The sequence below is a fragment of the Engystomops pustulosus genome, chromosome 1 (assembly GCF_040894005.1).
Source record: "Engystomops pustulosus chromosome 1, aEngPut4.maternal, whole genome shotgun sequence".
Lineage (NCBI taxonomy): Eukaryota > Metazoa > Chordata > Amphibia > Anura > Leptodactylidae > Engystomops > Engystomops pustulosus.
Window position 1 is genome coordinate 262,777,573 of NC_092411.1, and position 20,709 is coordinate 262,798,281.

A 20,709-nucleotide genomic window follows, 5' to 3' on the forward strand; every position below is an offset into this window, starting at 1 on the left:
ACAGCCAGGAATTGTGACTTTACCCTCCTTCTTACACCAACCCCATGGGCAGTTAATACTGGGTGCCGATGCATTAACTATAGCCTGTGCACGGCAGGACAGGGCTTGATAGAGAATTAATCTGGAAGCCTTGCAGCCTATCTAGCACAAAGTACATGTCCATTCCCTATAATATCTTTCCATAGATGACAGGAATGCTTAAAGTACAATTTTCAGACATTTCTTCCATTCAGTAGAACATGTTTCGCTATCACTATGACATGACACACGTCTGCTGCAGATGACAGGGGCAGGTGTTTACAGACAAGTAAAGTGACACCATGTTCAGCATAAACTCTTCTCTCCTGAGGAAAAATGTCTCTATGATGGGAAATCACTTCAATATGTGCTGGATGTACAAGAAAAGTGGAAAAATCTGCAAAGGCAGAGGATGAGAGGAGAAGAAAATCTTCAGAGGATGAGAGGAAAAGAAAAATTTGCAGAAACAGCGCCCCTATAGACAGTGCCTGGTAATGCACCTCAATTGAAATAAACAGCAATACTAAACAAATAAAGGCCAGCAGCTACCTCTGCTTAGATTATGAGTGACTAGCTGTAGCGCTCTGCATTGGCCGGGATAGTAAATAACTGCTCTCAGGTTTAACAAAATAGAATTGGTTGAGAAAAATATTTTATATCTTTTTCTCTCTAGATCTATCTATCTATCTATCTATCTATCTATCTATCTATCTATCTATCTGTCTCTCTCTGTCTTTGTCTATCTGTGTCTCTCTGTCTGTCTCTTTCTGTCTCTGTTCATCTCTATGTCTGTCTCTGTCTCTCTTTGTCTGTTTATCTCTCTGTCTGCCTCTGTCTCTCACAGGCGCCATTTGCAGACGTGTGCATACAGCCTCACACAGCAAAATTTTGCATAGCTGCTCCCTATAGCTCAGGGAAAGTAACAGACTAGGTTTTGAGTCAAAATTTTCACCCTGCACTTTCCAAAATACACCACCGTATACAGGAGCCATGAACTGCTGGCTTCTGTGACAATAAGCAACCAATCACAGCTAAGCTTCTATCTGTCTGTCTCTATGTTTGTCTGTCTCTCACTGTCTTTCTCACTCTGTCTGTCTGTCTGTCTCTATGTCTGTCTCTCTCTTTTTCTGTCTGTGTATCTCTCTCAGTCTCTATCTATCTGTCTCTATGCCTGTTTCTTTTGTTCTGTCTGTCTTTCTGTCTCTATCACTATCTATATTACCTCATATATATGCTAAAAGCTCATATTAATGACCTGTGGCATAATAGAAACTTAGCTGTGATTGGTTACTTACTGTCACAGAAGTCAGATGTCAAATGGCTCCTGTATATGGTGGTGTATTTTGGAAACTGTGGGGTGAAAATTAAAAATTTAACTCAAAACCTAGTCTGTTACTTTCCCTGAGTTATAGGGAGCAGCTGTGCAAAATTTGGTACATAAGGAATCCATAGCGGGGGAAGAGGGGCTTATATAAAATAACCAGGAGACTGTTTAAGTTTCTGAATTTTAATGCCGCCGTGTAATTTTACCACAAAACGGCCTGCTGAGGCTCTGTCGCCCAGGGGCCTACTGAAACCTGGAGCCGACCCTGCCTGAGAGCCATAACTTGTGAACATAAAACACTAAATTGATTAAAGGTAGAGCAGCAACACATAAAGTATGTTATTCAGCATGTTGTACTGGGTGACAGGACGGTGCCACAATATACAAAGATCCCACGTGATCAGTACGAGACAGACTTCTAGGATCCTCATAATCAGGAAAACAGGGCGTGATGCACAGGAGAATAGTAATAGTAAAGACGTAAAAGACCACAAAAATCTTATAGAATTAAATAGAGCGCAGGTCAAGCATGAGGCAAATGTAGAGTTTTGCTATGTCAGGCAGGAGAACCACCAACTAAAGATGAAGTGAAGGTTTATCTACATCAATATCTTCTCTGAGGCATCAGCTCTGAAGACTTCATCACAATGTCCCAGGACAATGAAGAAAGCTGCTGTCAGTCCCCGCCGCCTGTCAATGCGATCACATCATTAGCCTGAGGTGTAGATACAGTACAGCACAGATTGGGTGTAATACATTACTGGATCTATTGATTTTCTGTACCGGCGCTGTCCTTGTCTATTTATCTCTTTGTGGTTGGTTACAAGGAAATATCTTGTTATCTGTCTACAGCAGAATCAATGTCTGTAATCTAGATATTATACACAGTACCTACCAAATGGGGGTGGTCCTCCCATGGAGTTATGGTCCAACTACAAGGTCAATAGATGTGGAGGAACAATGATGTTCCAAAATCCTCCACCTTTCTTCCTATGGTTCATGCTACTGATCACCAAAATGTCACCTCACCTTGTATTTCAATGTGACCATACAAAGCTGCAGGCGTCATTAGGTATTGTCCCTGGAGATCTGTGTAACCATACCTTGGTGTATGTTATTAGCAGCAGGACTATAATTATTTTATATTCCAGAATTGTAGCTGGTCCTGTAGGATATCTCCTCACTGAAGAGAGCACAGATCCTCCTCTCTGCTATAATGTCTATGCAGAAACCTGCTACAGCTTTTACTCAGAGCAAAGGGCTTAGGGCTGTAAAACAGTTTCAATGTAGAGATCTCACAGAAGTGTCAGGATTCACACCCAGTGCTCCAAGTCCAGCTACAATCCTGGAATATAAACAACACATTTTTCAACGTCCTGCTGCTACTTATACCACACACACATATGAATACACAGATCTCCAGGGGCAGCACCTAACACTAGCAGCAGCTCTGTATGATTAAAACAGCTATTAGACTCTGATTAAGGTTTCTATTATTAAACGTGTAATCCCCATCTGCCCCTTAAAGGGTTATTCTCGTCTGGGCATTCACATTCAGTTTCATTAATCTGCCATATATAAACATTTCTTCAATTAGATGTTATTAAAAAAATGTTCCTGTGTGAAGATAATTTCTCATAAATGTAGTGATATGGTCCCTTAGATACAAGACTGTGGGCCACATTTATCACTTTTGTGCGCCTAAGTGTAGTAGTTGCGCCTAAATTCGGGCGCACTGTTTTGCCAGAATTATCACAAGCTACAACCATCTGTGATAAGTATATTTTCTGCCTCTTATTAATCACTTTACTTTAACACAGTTTAGGCGCAGTTTAGGCGCAGTTTAGGCGCAATGTTAGATTCGGGCACTTACATGTGATCCTGCTACAAGCTCCTCTCTGCTTCTCCCACATCCCAGAATGAAGATAACACTCACAGCAGCACCCAGGTGTGTGACACCCTGCACCCAGTGACCTCCTCAGCAGTGGCTTCTCCTGGAGGGGATCCCCCAGTGCTGCTCTCCTGCTGCACCCCTGTAATTCTGCACAGTATCCCCCTCAGACACACTGGTGATACTGTGCAGAATTACATGGGGGACACTTGTTTGTAGTATATGCAAACTTCTGCAAGCTTCTGCAAACTTGTGCAAACTTCTCTTGCTCTTGCTGTGAGCTCAGGAGTTTTGCAGAATATTTTGAAAATAGAAGGTGATGAACTGTAAATAGAGTCTGCAGCTCCTGTCTGCAATGTATCTAATGTATCTATTATATGTTCTAGTGTCTGCCTGAGCTCTGCTGCTAGAAATGAGCTCTTCTGCAAAGGTGCTCAGTGCTTTCTTCTCAGATAACGCCACCTTCGAGCTGGAGTGTTTTTGCGCCCGTTTTTGCGCCTAAATGCAAAAGTCGCACGTGATGAATATCATTAGGCGCAGCAAAACATCTGGAATTGAAGGATAGATGAGGGAAAGCTGGTTATTTTAGCTGCGCGGCTAATTTGACGTTTAATCGCAAAAATGGCGCAAAAACGGTGCGCCTAAACGAAAAGGCGCAAAAACAACAGAAAAAACGAGTGATAAATGTGGCCCTGTGTCTTTGAATACGGCCACCTCTGCTGGAGGGATTGCACAAGGAAACCAAAAGTTTCTGAATATTAAATATCCAAGGAGTTACAACAGGTACTGTGGTAATAAACCCTGCAACCAGGAAGTCAGGCAGAGCACAATAGCTCATGTCTGGTCACCGATGCCAAAATGTGTGGTGGTCGTATCCGAGGAAGCCATCTCGTTTCTAAGGGACAACATGACTACATTTATAAGAAATTATCTTCACACAGGAACATTTCTTAAATAACATCCAATTGAAAAAATGTTTATCTATGGCAAATTAATTTAATCAAATGTGAATGACGAGATGGGAATACCCCTTTAAGCCAAGTGACCCTGATTTCTGGACATGCCATATATGCAGACTCATGAATGTATAACCATGGGATCCAGATGGGGCTGACGGAAGCTACATGAATAAGATTTTTTGATTGGAACGAGTAGGCAACGTCTGATCTACAGCTACCTGTTCCATGTTATGCCACAATGCAATGTTTTAGAAAGAAGTCTTGGAATACAATAAAGTTATTCGATTTTACAAAGAAGACACCTCTGGAGCAGGATACGCTGGATATAAATTTGATTGGCGCACCTGAAGCCCAGGTGATTCTTGACTCTGAGAGTCCGTAGTCATTTTGTGGCGATATCTAGGTGAGGGGACACCTTCTCTTTATGATATATCCAGACAAGGGTACTATTATACATATGTATAAAATGTAAAGGATATATATATATATATATATATATATATATATATATATATATATATTTTTTTTTTTTTTATATAGTTTTTTCTATATTAAAATTTTCAAAATGTCTTTTATGTCATTCCTCTGAAAATGTCCCTATTGATATCACAAATGTTGATGGAACATGTAGTTATGAGATGATTTATAGTTGGGATTATCAGATCTGATTGATATTACATCCTTGATGGGATAGATATGAGATAGATAGATAGATAGATAGATAGATAGATAGATAGATAGATAGATATGAGATATATATTTATGTGCTGATAGAAAAATAGAGATATTAGATAGGTAGATAGATAGATGATAGATAGATAGATAGATAGATAGATATGAGATAGATAGAGATAGATAGATAGATAGATATGAGATAGATAGAGATAGATAGATAGATAGATAGATATGAGATAGATAGAGATAGATAGATAGATAGATAGATAGATAGATATGAGATAGATAGATAGATAGATAGATAGATAGATAGATAGATAGATAGATATGAGATAGATAGATAGAGATAGATAGATAGATAGATAATAGATAGATAGATAGATAGATAGATAGATAGATAGATAGATAGATAGATAGATAGATAGATAATAGACTGGATATATATAGATATGAGATAGATCAAGGGAATGGTAACACCCACTTGTCAATATATTTATAATAGAATAGTAATATAACTTCTGAAGCAGACAGTTCGGTAGAAATGAAATTTTCTTTTAAGGTAATAGGCAAATTTCCCAAAGAGATCCATACCTCTGAGCCATTTAGGTTACTGAAAGTAACTGAAAGTTCTTTTCAAATTCGGGACTGAACACTCACCGCCCAATATTAACACCCATGGTTGATGTTGGCACCAATCACTGGTGTTACTCTTTAAATGCTGCCAGCAGCAGCAGCATTATATGGCGATGACAAACGCCATTTCCTCGAAGATTGTCGATCCCCGTGATGCCATCGGAGAGCGGCGATCCTAGAATGCATGGCGGGCTTGGGTGTTACCACGGAGGAGGAATGGTTGTGCCAATGGTGAACCTGAATTCAGCTTCAGCAGCCTAGAACCGCAATGTTTGGCATGGACTCTGTGGTTCGGGTCCACTCATCAATAATTACTACACAATGGGGTCACATGACAGCCAACTTATATGCCGGATAAAAAAAAGTAAAAAATGTCTCCAGACTTTTAAAAATTAATCAAAAATTCCATGTATTATTCGTCTCGTCACCTCTGATTAAATCTATTTTCCTTCACTTTTCCAGGAATGTCCCAGTGGGATTGTCAATGAAGAAACGTTTAAAGATATTTACTCTCAGTTTTTCCCGCAGGGAGGTAAGTGGCACTTTATGTCTCTGCATATCACATCTAAGACATATGTAGGTAAATGTAGGCTGCAATGTCAGTAATGTTGTACTAAGGGAAAACAAACATGTAATGACAATATACAATCTACAGCGTAATGGTCCATTCCGGAGAAGAACACAGCAGATGCTCGGCAGTAACGCCGGCAGCACTAGTCCTAAATATTCTTTAGTGCGCTTACTATATTCTCCAGAACGTGCTACTTAGACAAGACATAACTAGAACCAAAACTGCCAGCATGTACATTACAGAATATTCCACATGTTTTTCAAATTCAACACTAGAACTAATATCAAAGACATCATCACAAGCAGAAGTCTCTTTATGTAAAGCACTGTGCAAAAGTTTATGCTAGGTGTAGAAAATGCATTCTATAATATAGAGGTAGGTGAGGGTTAAAACCTTAAGTTCATTAGCCAGCTATAAAACCTCCTTGAGGCTGGACTAAATTTAGTGATGACCTGTCCTGCGAGACATTACACGTGTCTGGCATTTCAGAATCCATATGCCAAAAAAGGTTCATTGCAAAGATAACCTTCCTGAGGAACAGGACTCCTCTCCTTACATTAATCTAATCCCAGGCAGACTTGAGTACTAATGTAGTATTTTTCCTCACCTACATCAAACTTTTGCATAGTACTTTACAGTCTGTGCACATGCTCAGAATATATGAAGAGTAAACCTCTGAATCATAAGAAAACACAAAAACCATCAAAGCCTCCAGTGTTCTACCATTTACTGTAGTGGAGTAAGTTGGACTTTAGGCCCCTTTCACACTTGCGTTTTTCACGCACGTTTTCTGCGCGTGCTTTTGATGCGCAGAACTTGCATTGCACTCTGATCCATTGTAATCAATGGGTCTTTTCAGACTTGCATTTTTTTTCACGCACACACGCGCGTTTTTTTTAAACGCGCGTTTAAATCTCGACATGCTCTACTTTTGCAAGTCACGCACGTAAAAAACGCACCATACAAGTCTATGGAGATGCATCAAAAACGCATTGCACTCTGAGACACTTGCAAGTGCAATGCGTTTTTCACGCATCAATTGCCATAGAAAAGATAGAGCTCAGTCCTGATTCATTTCACGCGCATTTTCTGCGCGTGAAAAACGCATTGAAATTGCATTGAAAACGCACGTGAAAAACTGAGACACTGAACAAACTCTGACTGAAAACTGATTGTATTCTGATGCAAAATGCGCGTTTTTCACTGACCAAACCCTGATCGCACCCTGATCAAACTCTGACGTGATCTGCAACGCAAGTGTGGAAGGGGCCTAAGTTGAGTCGTACGTTGTTTTCCCAGAAGGACACAAATGGGATTTTATCCTTACACGTTGTATTAATGACTGTACCAGGATAAGTGTGATCCTCCCACAATTCCAGCTCTGAGTACTTAAATAGAAAATTAATGATGATGTTCACATTTGCCAGTGCTCTCTGCCTCTACCTCTCGGCACTTATTGATCTGTTCGTGAAGGTCGATATGCAGTCAACAAGGGCTAATGTGGAGAAATGAAAAATGCTTCAGATTTTAATCCCTGCAATACTTTTGGTTTAATCGTGGCTGTTTATGTGCTATACAAAGTGATGAGCAGAGGCGTGGCCTAATACTGCTGGACCCAATGCAAGATGTGCAATCGAGCCTCCCAATGTTATCCTTCACAGTACTCATCCTCTAAGATGTGGAAGAGATGGTTTGCCGGTTCCTAAGGCTTGTTGGCCTTGCTGGACAACACCATGGGCAACCCTGATCAGTGGGATTCGCAAGATTTATGCTGCAGATTTCTTTTTTAATTCAAGTCATTTTTATTACGGTAATAGTTTGCAAGACATAAATACAATACAAAAACGTATACACAAAGAAACCCTAAAACACCACCCACTCCCACCCAATGTTCACTTGGCTAAGGGTAACTCAAACCAGCTTTTAAACAGGGTGCAGTCAAAGGGCTCACACATGGGCCCAACAGGAGCCGAAGAAGTCAGGCATCAAACCTCCCTCGTGACCTTCACCAACAGGGAAGTTATTCTGCCCAACTTTGCATCAGAATAGTCATGTCCCTCAATGCCAGTACTGGGGTCAACAACCATAAGCACCGCTGTCCCTCAGACCATTATGTTTGATAGACTTCTCCAGTTTGATAGTATAATTAAGTGGTTTGGCTAACTCTCAGAATCTTGGTGGGATCCATCTGGCCATTGGATAGCCACCAATGTAAAGGATTTTTCTAGCAGCTTTTAGAGTGACATTAATGGTAGGGAGTGGGGATGCAAGGACAGTAACAAGATTTTCAAGCAAATCAAACACTCGACCCCAGAAACCTCACAGTCCAGAACATATGAAGGAGGTCTGCCTGTTCACCAGAGTCCCTGAGAGTCCCTATCGGTATGTTCTGATAAAGCTAGAGATTTAACAGTGCTATAACTGGGGGAGGGCTAGGGAGCTGCTTACTTTTGTATGAGCAGCTAAAGTGTTTCAATAACCTGAAAGGTTCTCTTTGAAGAGGTTTTCCCAACAAACAAGTTAGGCCCTATCCAACTTGTATAGTTCCAACATATCTGGATTAATGCAGCAGATTGTAGACATGAAATTCAACAAAGATTAACGCTATGGATTTTAATGATATGCCTTAAATAAAGAAAAAGTTACCCTTGGCACGGCTGGATCTGGAGTGGTTAAGGTAGAGTCAGCATTAATACAAAACGCCACCACTGTCTCTACCTACTCAACAACAGCTCGCAACTCGCAGCATTCTCTACACTGACTAATGTAAGAGATAGGGAGAAAGCTAACGTCAACATCAGAAAGCTGAGACAATACACTACAGACAAAAGCATAATTAAGAGTATAGTGAAAGGCCCAACCCAAAGTCACAAACAGATGGCAGCCCGCTACAAAATCAGGAGGCAAGGGGTGGTCAGAAAACAAATCAGAAGGTTGGCAACTCACATCCAGCACAGGCAGAACAGACAAACAGGTAGGTGAACCAAATCACTGGCAGGGAAATCCAGCCTCAAGGAAGTTTTGATAGGTGGCTAATGAGCTGATTGAGAGGCAGTTGAGCAAACCAATTAAGGTTTAATCCTCACCTACCTTTCTACCTCTCTACCCGTCTTACCACTGCTACAAAAGATGTGACATCAGCCTTTGTGATACAAAGTTTGAACTCTGCCCCCCCCCCCCCTGCAGGCTAATGATTCCATTTAAAGCACAAATGTATCTCAGTGTTCTTTGTATTATATCACAAAGTACAACCAAACAATAGCGCTATATGGTTAATATGCTATCATTTCATTTCTAGTAACTCTGTTTTTTATTTTTAGATGCTTCGAATTACGCACATTTTCTGTTTAATGCTTTCGACACAGACCACAATGGATCAGTCAGTTTCGAGGTAGGTCGGCGGTGCCTTAGTATCACCTATGATAACAGTGTGTTGTCTGTTGAATCATTTTCAGTTCTCTATGTATTGAGCTTACTGAGCATAGAGACGTATGTATACAGCTGTATCAAAGTTTATGGGGCTCATTTACTAAAGGTCCGCGGAACGCATTTCCGTCGGGTTTCCCAAATTTTTCCGGGAGAATTTAACTGGGGTTTTTGGCGCACGGCGGCGGCGGCTTTCGTGCGTCACAAATTGGGAGGCGGGCCGTTGGACGATCCGATGGATTCAGACAATGCACGGGATGTAACCATTCAAATTGTGCCGTAAGACATGCACTTACAAGCACCAGGAAGAAGATGGTGAACTCCGGCGGACCTCAGCGGGGAAGCGACACATGCAGGTTCTCGGGCACACGATCTTGGTGAATCGCGCCGGATTTCATCTTTGTCCGCATAGGGGATCGCAACAGGATCGGGTAAGTGAATGTGCCCCACTATGTCAGTAAATAGTGGTTTTCTAAGCATTGCAAATATCAACATCTGGTGGCTTCTTACACCTCACAGGTTTCTCACATCTCTCAAATTCATTAAAGGGGTTGCTTGCCTACTGAATCCCTTCGCCCCTGTGCCACACATCTGGTATTTGTTGACTTGACCACAGCAGTTTTGTTATGTTGAAAGCCCTAATTGGCTGCGGCAGTCATCAACACATCACAAGGCCAAGTCAACAAACACCAGTGTGAACATTGGTAAGCGAGCAATGCAGCAGCAAGGAGGTAAGTACTGCTTTCCTTAACTTTTTAACCCTTTCTCAATCAGTACACATTTTTTTATGACTACTCCTTCAAGATTAAAAAAAACCCATCAAGTCCAAACTACAGTGTTAATCCATTAGGAGGCAAAAAAAAACCCCCAGAGCAGTAATTTCTTTACTACTGTTTTCATTATATTTCCATTGTTTGGTAATTTTGGGGACAGATGTAGACATGGTAAGGGAGTCTTAGACCTTATTCGCATGACAAACTTTTCTGTGCCCTCTCCTTTTTCTGGCGGTATTATCATTCAACGGTTCACACAAGGTCCATCCAGGTTGGTTTTCGACCTTATAGGCTCACCGGAGGACCCTCTGGTTGGCCAGTCATACCCTGTTGCCCCCTTGTTAGATTATTCACTTACTGTTCTGTCAGAATCAACCATTTTTTTTATCAGATTTGTTGGTAAGTACAACCATTGTCGTAGCCCCTGATCTATCACACTTTTCATCAAGTCTCCAGTAGGTTATTTCACACAAATTATGTCGATGGTAAGCACATCCAATGTAGAAAGAAATGTCACAGATCTGTATTTGTGACATCCAGCTTTGCTATATCTTAGCATGAAGTGTTGCTTTATTTATGGCTCATGGGATGAGTTAGAGATGGAGCATGAAATCTGACTTTCCAATGAATCCTGCTGTGTTGTGTAGATCAGGCGGTCATTTCATCTGTCGTGTATATCTGTTATTGATGTTCTACAAGATGGTGTCATCTTCAAAGCGCATCTCTTTAGACTTTGATGTCAGGTTGCAATAGATCCTGTCAACCTGGAGAAACAAAAAGTTCAAAAACTTGTCAGATGTGTATTTTTTTTAAGATTTTGAGGCTGAAGTAAATACAGCAGGTCTTTTCTTCATAAGATAACTGGGCAGAGCAGCATATCAGTCACCTTTATATAACAGGATCCCTCTAGTCTCAGGGCTCTTATTATCCCTCAGTACAGAGTAGACTCCTTGGTCTAGATGAGATGCCTTTGATGAGGCTCTCAAGGGGTACTAGTTGTTCTCGCAATGGTCCAACTATAGAGTGACAACTTTCTTTGTTCCTTCTGAGCTAATATCCAGAACCATTCACAGAGACCACTGTATGAGAGACCCAATACAACAGTAAAGGACCACAACAGGTAGAACCATTACCTCCTCAAGAAACCTCTCTACAGTAGGGGTGTCAGACTCATTTTCACCAGGGGCCACATCAACCTTGTGCTCAACTTAAAAGGAGCACTTTGCAAATGGTAGAATGTGCTGCCTATTATGATGGTTCCATACTAAGGCTAGGAGGACCTGATATTACAGGGGACCTGTCATCACAAAACCCCACAACATACCCTGAGCAGTACCTTATGGGTGACCGTAATTGTGGTGTTGTGGTGCCAGTAGGGCTCCTCTTGGTTGCTGCTTCCGCACAAGACAGACTTTTCTTCTCCATCATTGTCTTCAAAGATGCGGGTTGTGACAGAGCTCTTGGATCCAGTCAAGTTCCCTGCTTCCCACATCCTAAACCTGCCCCTCGCCACAGCCCCCCGTCACAGCCACTATATGATACTACAACTTGGCTTGAAAATTCTGCACATACGCAATGCAGTGTTTGGGTTCCACTGCCAAAATGCTAGGCACATGTGAGGAGTATTCAAACCGAGTTATAGTGATGTGATAAGGGGTGAACAGGGGGGGCGGTTTACGATGTAGATCAGCCATTAGGAGGTGGGGTACTTGACTCTCCTATATCCTGGATCTTGTAAGACAATGATGGGGTATAAAAGTCTTTTTATGGTCAAGTAGTAATACAGAGGAGCCCAACTGGCACCATTACACCCCAATTACAGTCACCTATAAGGTAAAGTTTAGGGTTTATTTTGGGATTTGTGGTAACAGGTTCCCTTTAAGGAACCTATTTATTAAAGAGTGTGTTGGCTGCTCCATCTACAACACTCAGCATCTATGAGTATGACAGGTTTATGTGCAGCGTTTTCCTTCTCATGACAAATAGGATGAAGCTTTCCGCACAGATCATGTAAATGTAACTAACATCTGCTGTGCTCCCATCTGTATTGAATAGTTGAGTTTTTCAGCAGTGGAAGTATAGAAAACTAAACCATAGCAGGGACTAACACGAGGGAGAGTCCCTGACAGTGACACATTTTATCCATTATCTACTAAAAATGCTATTTCCGACAAGTCATTAGGACTAGAGATGAGCATATTCTGTCCAGTTCCAGTTTTGTCCTTTGTCGAGTCAGACTGAGATTTGTTGTATTTCAATACAAGAGGTGAAAGGTTCTCCTCCGCTCTACATGAGGAAAGGATATGGGAAACTAATGGGCAAATTGATTCTTAGATTGAATATCATGGACTCGTCAAAGAGTGAAGCAGAATATTTTTCTTATCCTGATGGATTTTAATTAGACTAAGTCAGGGGACAAGTATAAAGATGCCCCCAGTGCTTGGCACAGTATGTACATTTATGAAGAGGTGCAGTGGTTGGTGTAGAATAAAAGGGGTTGGTCCATGTTTTTGTAGAGTGGGGGTCGCATATAATGTAATTTACCAATATACATCTATTAAAACCTCTGCTCTACTTTCTTCAAATGTAAAGTGAAGCCTCCTGTCTTTTACCTCATCAGTCAGACATTTCTTTCCATAAAATGGCCGCAGATGGAGGGTCATGTGATCTCTAACTGTCCATGACCTGTCATTTACCAATATACATAGATGTATATTTGTACATTACCTAATATCCTTACCCCCACAGTTACACATACATTACAAAAACATGAGGTAAAGTGGTCATCATCTCTTACTCCATTTTGTGTTGTGAAATTGATCGAGACCAGTCATGGGCCACTCTCCATACCTCTATGTTTGAAAGTGGCACAATAATATAGACATTAACCCCCTCCCTCAATAGACTTCATAGTAGGTTACGGATCTGTTGGATTGATAAAATAATCTTGGTCTCCTCTCATGCCAGATTATGTTGCCTCCTCGATCTACAAAGCACCTCACGTGCCAGCTATAGTGTTCAATCACAAGAGGGGTCTATTATTCAAGTGCCCCGTCTACAAAAGTCGGTGTGACTTATTCTCTGTTTTAGCACTCATAATTTAGATTCTCTCCTGTTAGGTATGTAAGTTTATGACTGCCTGGACAACACTTATGCTCAACCGCTAATCCATTGTAACTCCTACTATCTTCATTTTAGATACTGGTTGCGGGTATCAGTTGTAGTTCATCTTATGAAGGAACGTCAAGTGTTGAACAACCCCTTTAAGTCATTTAAAAAAAGTTTTCTAGACCAGAAAACTAATTTTATTATAAAACTAAAGTCTGACAAAAGCCCCTTGATGTTGAGGTCTTGGTATTTCTACCACGACTTATAAGGGCTTATTTAGTAAGGGTTCACGGATGAACTTTCGTTGGACTTCCCATCGTTTTCGGGTTTTTGCGGCTATGACAGATATTTAACAGGGGATTGTGTTGCATGCAATCAGTTATGGCGCAGCTGCGCTGGGTTTCATGCAGCAGAAATCGGGGGGGGGGGGGGCGTGCCGTCAGACTATCCGACCGATTTGGACTGAGCGCGGGATTTAACCTTACAAATTGTGTGGCAAGATCAAGGGAAGAAGAAGGTGAACTGTGTCGGACCTGAGCGGGGAAGCGACATGTGCAGGAAATCGGGCGCACGATCTTAGTGAATCGTGTCACAATGCATGATCGTCGGCCAATGCACTTTCTGGAGGGGTAAGTAAATCATTTACTGAGGGTCCGAACGCCGCACTTTCATCGAGTTTCCCGAATATTTCTTTTTTGCGCCGAATTGCCCTGGGATTTTGGCGCTTGTGATCGGATTGTGGCACATTGGCGACGGCTTGCACGCAAAATCGGGGGGCGTGGCCGACGGATAACCCTATGCATTCGGACAAACTGCGGAATTTAAAAAAGGATTTGTGTCGCAAGATCAAGCACTCACATACACCAGGAAGAAGCAAGTGAACTCCGGCGGACCTCGGTGCAGCAGCGACACATGCAGGAACTCGGACGCACGATCTTAGTGAATCGCGTAAGTAAATCTGCCCCAATTTGTACATTTTTATAAATGGAATACTTATTACTGAGGATGATGACAAATTTATAACTTCTATCTATTCTTCTATCTTTCGTAGTAGACATGTTCCAAAAACAGTTAAAATTATAAAACCTTTTTTCTTTATTAAAGAGTATTTTTCTTAGAATGAAATAGCTTGAAATGCAAATGTACTGAATATTTAATATAATGTACACTCGAGACACTCGAGACCCTCATTATAGCTGGAGACCCTCTATTCAGACTTGAGGGAGCCCTTCGTTTCTGACTTTTCTGAGGAGATGTCTCGGGCAAGGCTGTTTGAAGGAAACAAAGTGTATATTCATTTCTATTAGCATCTCCTTATAAATGAGTAGTGGCTGCCTGGTGTGTGTATACACAGTGCATTATCCTCACAGATGTAAGTATTGTGCGCATTGATTCGCTCCCCATAGAGCCGTCCTTGGCTCCATCTGTTCAGATGATTTATTTATTCACCGTACACGTGTTGCTGAGCATTCCAGCTAGAACGCCAGTCAGGGAAGAAATTTCAATAAAAAATCTCTTATCTAATGGCCTTGTGTTTATATCTCACCTTGGTTGGGGAGAAACATCTCTCCCCCGTGTCTGATTTCTAGCTTTGGTGTCTGCTGTTCTAGCAAACAATGAAATTTAAAATTACCTTCAAAATAATCAAAGATTCCTTCACAGTCCTTGCAACTCTTTCTGTTAACTCCTTCTTTGCCTTTGGAGACAATTAGGCTTGTGGTGCCCTCTATTCATGTTTATGTAGAGCAGCATTGGAAGAAACTTGAGAATTTCATTCTTCTCTGCTTATATCTATGGATAGATATAGGTACATGTCTTAGTAAAACAAGAGACCACAAGCTGTGTTTTATGATCATAGATGTAGTTTGCAAGTTAATGCATTCATGTGATCACAGCAGCCTCTGCACTGGGAGATGAAGAGAACAGAGGAGGGAAAAAACTAAGATAAAGGAGACAAAAAGATATAAAGTTCGGTCTTGTTCAAATACGACAAATCAAATACGACTCACCCAATATTTGACATCAGAAGATGTTATCAGTGTTGGACTGTCCCACCATAGCATCAGAAGATCCTCTGATGAGCCCAGGTTCTAAATGGAACTTAGAGGTCAAGCAGAATGTAACTTAGTTAGAGTCTATTTGGATCTATGTTCTAGAGTCTCTGATGGGGACAGTTAACTTTGTTTTCACTGGTAACACAGTGAGATTTTGGTGCTTGCTTTAAGATCAAGGACCACACACATCTAAGATGACTCTCCTATCCCCCCTGCAGTCACTGAAATGGACCATGGTCCAGCCGGCTGTAACTGTAGGACACAATTCTAGCATTCCCAGCTCTCTGGGTACAAGTCTGCAATAAATGTAGTGCGTGTGGGAGCTCTGGCTTCCATGCCTAACTGCCTTAACTAACTGAGGTAAAATGGCCACCGTTTGCTCCGCACTCTCAACGGGATTGTTTCCCCGCCTCCAGATGACTCTGTCAGGAAGTGAAGCCAGAGCAGCGAACAGACAGTGACTGCACCAGAGGCGAGGTAACTCTCCTGGTGAGATTGTGGCACGAACAGCGGCCATCTTACCTTCGTTAGCTAAGGACACTGCGCCAGGGGCTCAACAGGAGAGTTGCCCTGACACCTGATTGCGTTAGCCTGCTGCGCGTCAGCAAAAATGACTCAGCGTATCAGTCCTGACACATGATAGGTTAGCCATCACTACTCTAGAGGCTAATGAAGTATGGACCCCCAAAATAATTTTATCTGGTGGGTCCAAAAACATCAGTTCAACACATAACCAAGTTTATCTAGGCCTCTACGCCTTGTCCGTGGTCTATTCACAATATCTATAATGTGTTAGCTTCTGCAGCTTAGGAGATGGAACTATCACAGCAGTGATTATTACTTTTCGAGTAAATAAAGGATCTTTTCTGATGTAAATTAATGTTTATAGGTTTCCCGGGAATTATAAAACAGTACATTTTTGCTAAACTGTAGGGGAGTGTAATGCTGATTCTTAACCCAGAGGGGGGACATTCCTAACTTCCTCCCAGAAGTTTTCATCACCCCCAGCAGTGATGGACATATGTTTTTACTCCATCTGGACTTCTACAAATGGAAATTCTAGCCTTGAGTGAAAAAGATGCAAATACTGTACATTTTACATATACTTACAGCATGACTCACGCTTGTAGATTGTTAGGTCAAGGCTCTAATGGCCCATCATCTTAAAATTTTGCGTAACCTCTAAGTAGCTTTTAGTCAAATTCTAATTCTTTTCTAGGATTATAGATGACCCCCTCCCCCCAATTTGAAAATCGGTGAAAAGACAATGGTTTGAAGGGTGATATCAAGCAGAAAGAAATTGGGGTACATTAAAATAATCATATGATGATGTCAGGAAGAAGAAACAGTAGTAAAAGTTCTAACAAGGTTTACTACGGGGTCAATACATTTCTTTCTCTGCCACTTTGGTCTTCAGGGTCTGTCAGATGGATATGCAACATCCCCCACCGAGGCCTAGCCTTTTCTTGTGGGCAGCCGGTGCCAAGAATAACGGAGTGGCTGGCGGTTGTGGCCTAGGGCACGCTGATATCAAGGTGCTTGGTATGGGGACTCGAGGGCTTTTCTACAGCCTGGCAGGTCTCCAGCAAGTGGTGTGTGCAAGAATTATGGAGGGAGAGGCTGGTTCTCCCTAGGGCAACCCCTGAGTTTCTTTAAGATAGGTCCCTGGGTAATGGATGGGGAAGCCCGTGGTGGTAGACAGCCGTATCCAGGGATCAGACGTAGGCAACACTGTGCAAATCAACTTACGGTTCTTTATTGAACAGCAGACAGCAGGCAACGGGCCAGAATGGTCAAACAGCAGATTTGGATTCTGGTACTGGAGTGGTCATGGAGAGTGGTCCCCAGGAATGGTGCACACAGCCTGATAGTAGATGCAGGCTGGCATAATTGAGATGGAGCTGTGTCCAAATTGTGGAAGCTGCAGCTCTGGGCTAGAGTCTCCAGACTCGCCCTGTGTGCCAGGCATAAGGCCTGAAGCACTATCAGTTCCTGGAATGGATTACTGAGGCAGCACTAAAGGTGAGCTCCTCTTTCTCCCTCCTTGGGATAAGACCATGTGCTCCCACTGCACAGGGGTTTATATACTCCCCCTGGTCAAGTGGTAGCACCTCTCCAATCACACTCCAGTTTACAATACAGCCACATAATTGGATAATTACTTACACCCATTTAACTATTGCCTTTCCAGGCAGAGGCTACAGTTGCAGTTTACCTGAGTTCTCCCTCCATTATCCTCTGGGTGAGTTGCGCAGGCTCATCAGACCCTGATATGGAGAGGGCCCCACCTCCTTGCCTATACGTTTGCAGGGGTGTTGCAGATACATGTAACATTGGCACCACAACTTACCTTCATCTGCCCGGTGGTCTCTGAAGATATCTAAACTTCACTTGTCAATACAAGTACCTGAATGTTATAGAGCATCAAACACTTTTCTTGTCAGCTATTACAGGAGAATCAAATGTGGCAATATGGGAAAACCTGGCCATGAGCATTAGATAAGTGTAACCCAATTACCCTTAGGATTACCCCCAACGCTTCCATTCACACACCACTAGGCTGAGCATGCGTGTGATTTCTTTTGGCACGGAGGAAAGGTAAACTGTTGTCATTCACCTCTGCCAGTGACTTGTGTCCGATCAGAACACATAGATCTGGGATGTGGCATTATTTCCCATGATACTTGTTACTAAATATTTATTCTTTGGATGAATTTCTAGCCTTAGGCAAATGCATTGAGTTTTCATTCATCCTTCATCCCTCTGTGAGCAGTTTTTTCATCCATTACAATTTACACTGAGAGGGAAGATAATACATCAGGGCTGAGCTTCTCCATCCTGATAGACGAGCAGCGTTTTGCATGTGATTTTGGGTTCTGTATCTTCCCCCCAGGATAGGCAGGAGAGACAGATGAACTGAATGTAGATTAATACAGAACACATGCCCAGCAGGGATTATATTATGGTTACATTATATTATAAGATACAATGGGCTATCAATATCAGAACCGCATGTACCCGCTATAAGGTCATGCATTGATAAATGTGAGTCTGAAAAAATATGGATCGGTTGAAGGCTTTTGCGCCCTTTTATGATTGGATGAAATTATATGTATATCATTTTGAAAAAAAAATGTTGACGCATGAACCACAATACTGTGTAACCCTTAGGGCAGTGATGGCGGGCCTATGGCACGGGTGCCAGAAGTGGCTCTCGGAGCCATTTCTGTGGGCACTCAGACCATTGCCCCAGGACAGAGTTCACCAAATATGACCAAATCCACCAAATCTTCCTGCAGTCCCAGGCAACTAAAGAGATGCTGCTCTCAATGCTATATCAAAATCACACTTCATTGTCTGTTTGGAAATGCGGGAAAAGTGAGAAAGTGTGGACAGGGCTGCATTATCTTTGGAGGTCCTCCTGCTGGACCCACTGTTTTTCCTATACAGAGAGACCCTGGAAAGAAGCTAAAATGATGGTCTGGATTTGCCCACCTTCTTTTAACTGTATTGGTGGCCTCAGGGGGCCGATACGATTGAAATATGTGGAAGAACAGGTAGCAATAAGTTACTTCTTAAAAAACCATGTTGGCACTTCACGGTAATAAGTGGAATTAGCTTGTAGTTTGGGCACTCTGTCTCCAAAAGGTTCGCCATCACTGCCTTAGGGGGTCATTTACTTACTGTATATACTGGCGTATAAGACTACTTTTTAACCCCTTAAAATAATGGCTACAGTGGGGGGTCGTCTTATACGCCGGATATACGGGGGCCGCACTGTGTGAGGTGTTTTTTTTCCCCGTCAGTGCGCAGAGAGCCGCTTCCTGGGACCGCCGCGCATGCGCGGCAGTCCGCCTCTCACAGTCATTAGAAGAGGCTTAGTACGCGCTGACGGGGCGGCGCGCTGTATGCTAATGCAGCCGCCCTGTCACAGCGGTCGGCGTCACAGAGCTGGGGGTCACAGGCGGCACTTACAGAAGCATGTCGGATCTTCATTAATATCGCAGCTTACAGTTATGATCACCAGGCACTTGCTCTCTTGTTTGTTTTGCAAAGTTTTAAGCAGACTTTTTTTCATTTGGGAGAGGGGTAGTCTTATACAGTGAGTATATACCAAATTCTATATTTTTAGGGCAGAAGTTGGGGGTCGTCTTATACGCCCAGTCGTCTTATACGCCGGCATATACGGTACCCATGCGGAGGAGTTCACCAGAAGTGCATTGTCCTGCATTGTCCCAATTTTGGGATAATTATTCGTTAATTGTATCATCCTACCTTACACACGTAGTCACAGCCTCTGAATTATTTCATATTTTATTCCTCTTCTCTCTGCAGGACTTTGTAATGGGACTTTCTACACTTTTGAGAGGGACAATCCAAGAAAAACTGAACTGGGCATTTAATTTATATGATATTAATAAAGATGGATATATCACTAAAGAGGTAAGCATTGTTAACATTGTATATGTTCCAGGATTGTAGCGAGACTTGGAGAAGTCTGGTGCACTGGTGATAAAAGTCTCACTTCTGTCTTGAATTTATATCAAGAACAGGTGTTTCTTGATCACTGGTGGGAGTCTTTGCTTTTAGGGGATTATAAAAGCTGTTACATTGTGCAGGTGCTTTTCCCCCTCCCGCACAGTGAAACAGCCTGTGAAGCTGCAGCATGGAGGAGCTCTGGTAATGCCCCCCAGAGCACTTCTGCCTCATTAGAATTATTTTAGCAGCTGATTTTAGAAGGAAGGAGGTCATGAATAACCAATATAAGTCACGATACCAGGATCAATCGTAAGTGGTTTATCATGGTGGATATTGATGGTGGATTTCCTTTAATGACCGCAGTATCAGCTTTTTACGGAGGTCATTAAGGGTACTTTTCCTGATGCAGCACAATCAGCCATCGGCACTCCCTGTATCACCCAAGGCTACCTTGCAGCAGCCGAAGACATCGTAAGCAGTCAGGGATCTTCTGAGAGACCCCTGGGCTTCCTGTATTATCTTTCTATTTGACTATGCCAGAGGCATGGCCTAATAGAAAGTCTGTGAGTAAAAGCCTGTATAGAAAGCTTGTTAGTAACTGACATAATAGTGCAGTTTAATGTACAAGAAAAAACTAGGTCAAATCGTCCATCACACAAAAAAAAATTATATGAAACACGATAAAAACACACACAAAAAAATTATATGAAACATGATAAAAAAAAAACTTTATGAACCAAAGTGTGTACAAATACAATCTACAGGTCTTTACACAAACCCTGAAAAAGCACCTCTCTG

At 42.1% G+C, this 20,709-nt stretch overlaps 1 protein-coding gene across 6 annotated transcripts in view; it reads left to right on the plus strand.

The window, feature by feature from the left end:
- Window positions 1-20,709, plus strand: part of KCNIP4 (potassium voltage-gated channel interacting protein 4) — a 384,363-nt gene that overhangs the window by 354,718 nt on the left and 8,936 nt on the right. For all 6 annotated transcript variants that reach the window (XM_072126013.1, XM_072126019.1, XM_072126017.1 and 3 more), the window contains 3 exons: window positions 5,963-6,032; window positions 9,392-9,462; window positions 19,768-19,875. In XM_072126013.1, coding sequence (XP_071982114.1) covers window positions 5,963-6,032; window positions 9,392-9,462; window positions 19,768-19,875 — 249 coding nt within the window. The remainder of the gene's footprint in view (window positions 1-5,962; window positions 6,033-9,391; window positions 9,463-19,767; window positions 19,876-20,709) is intronic.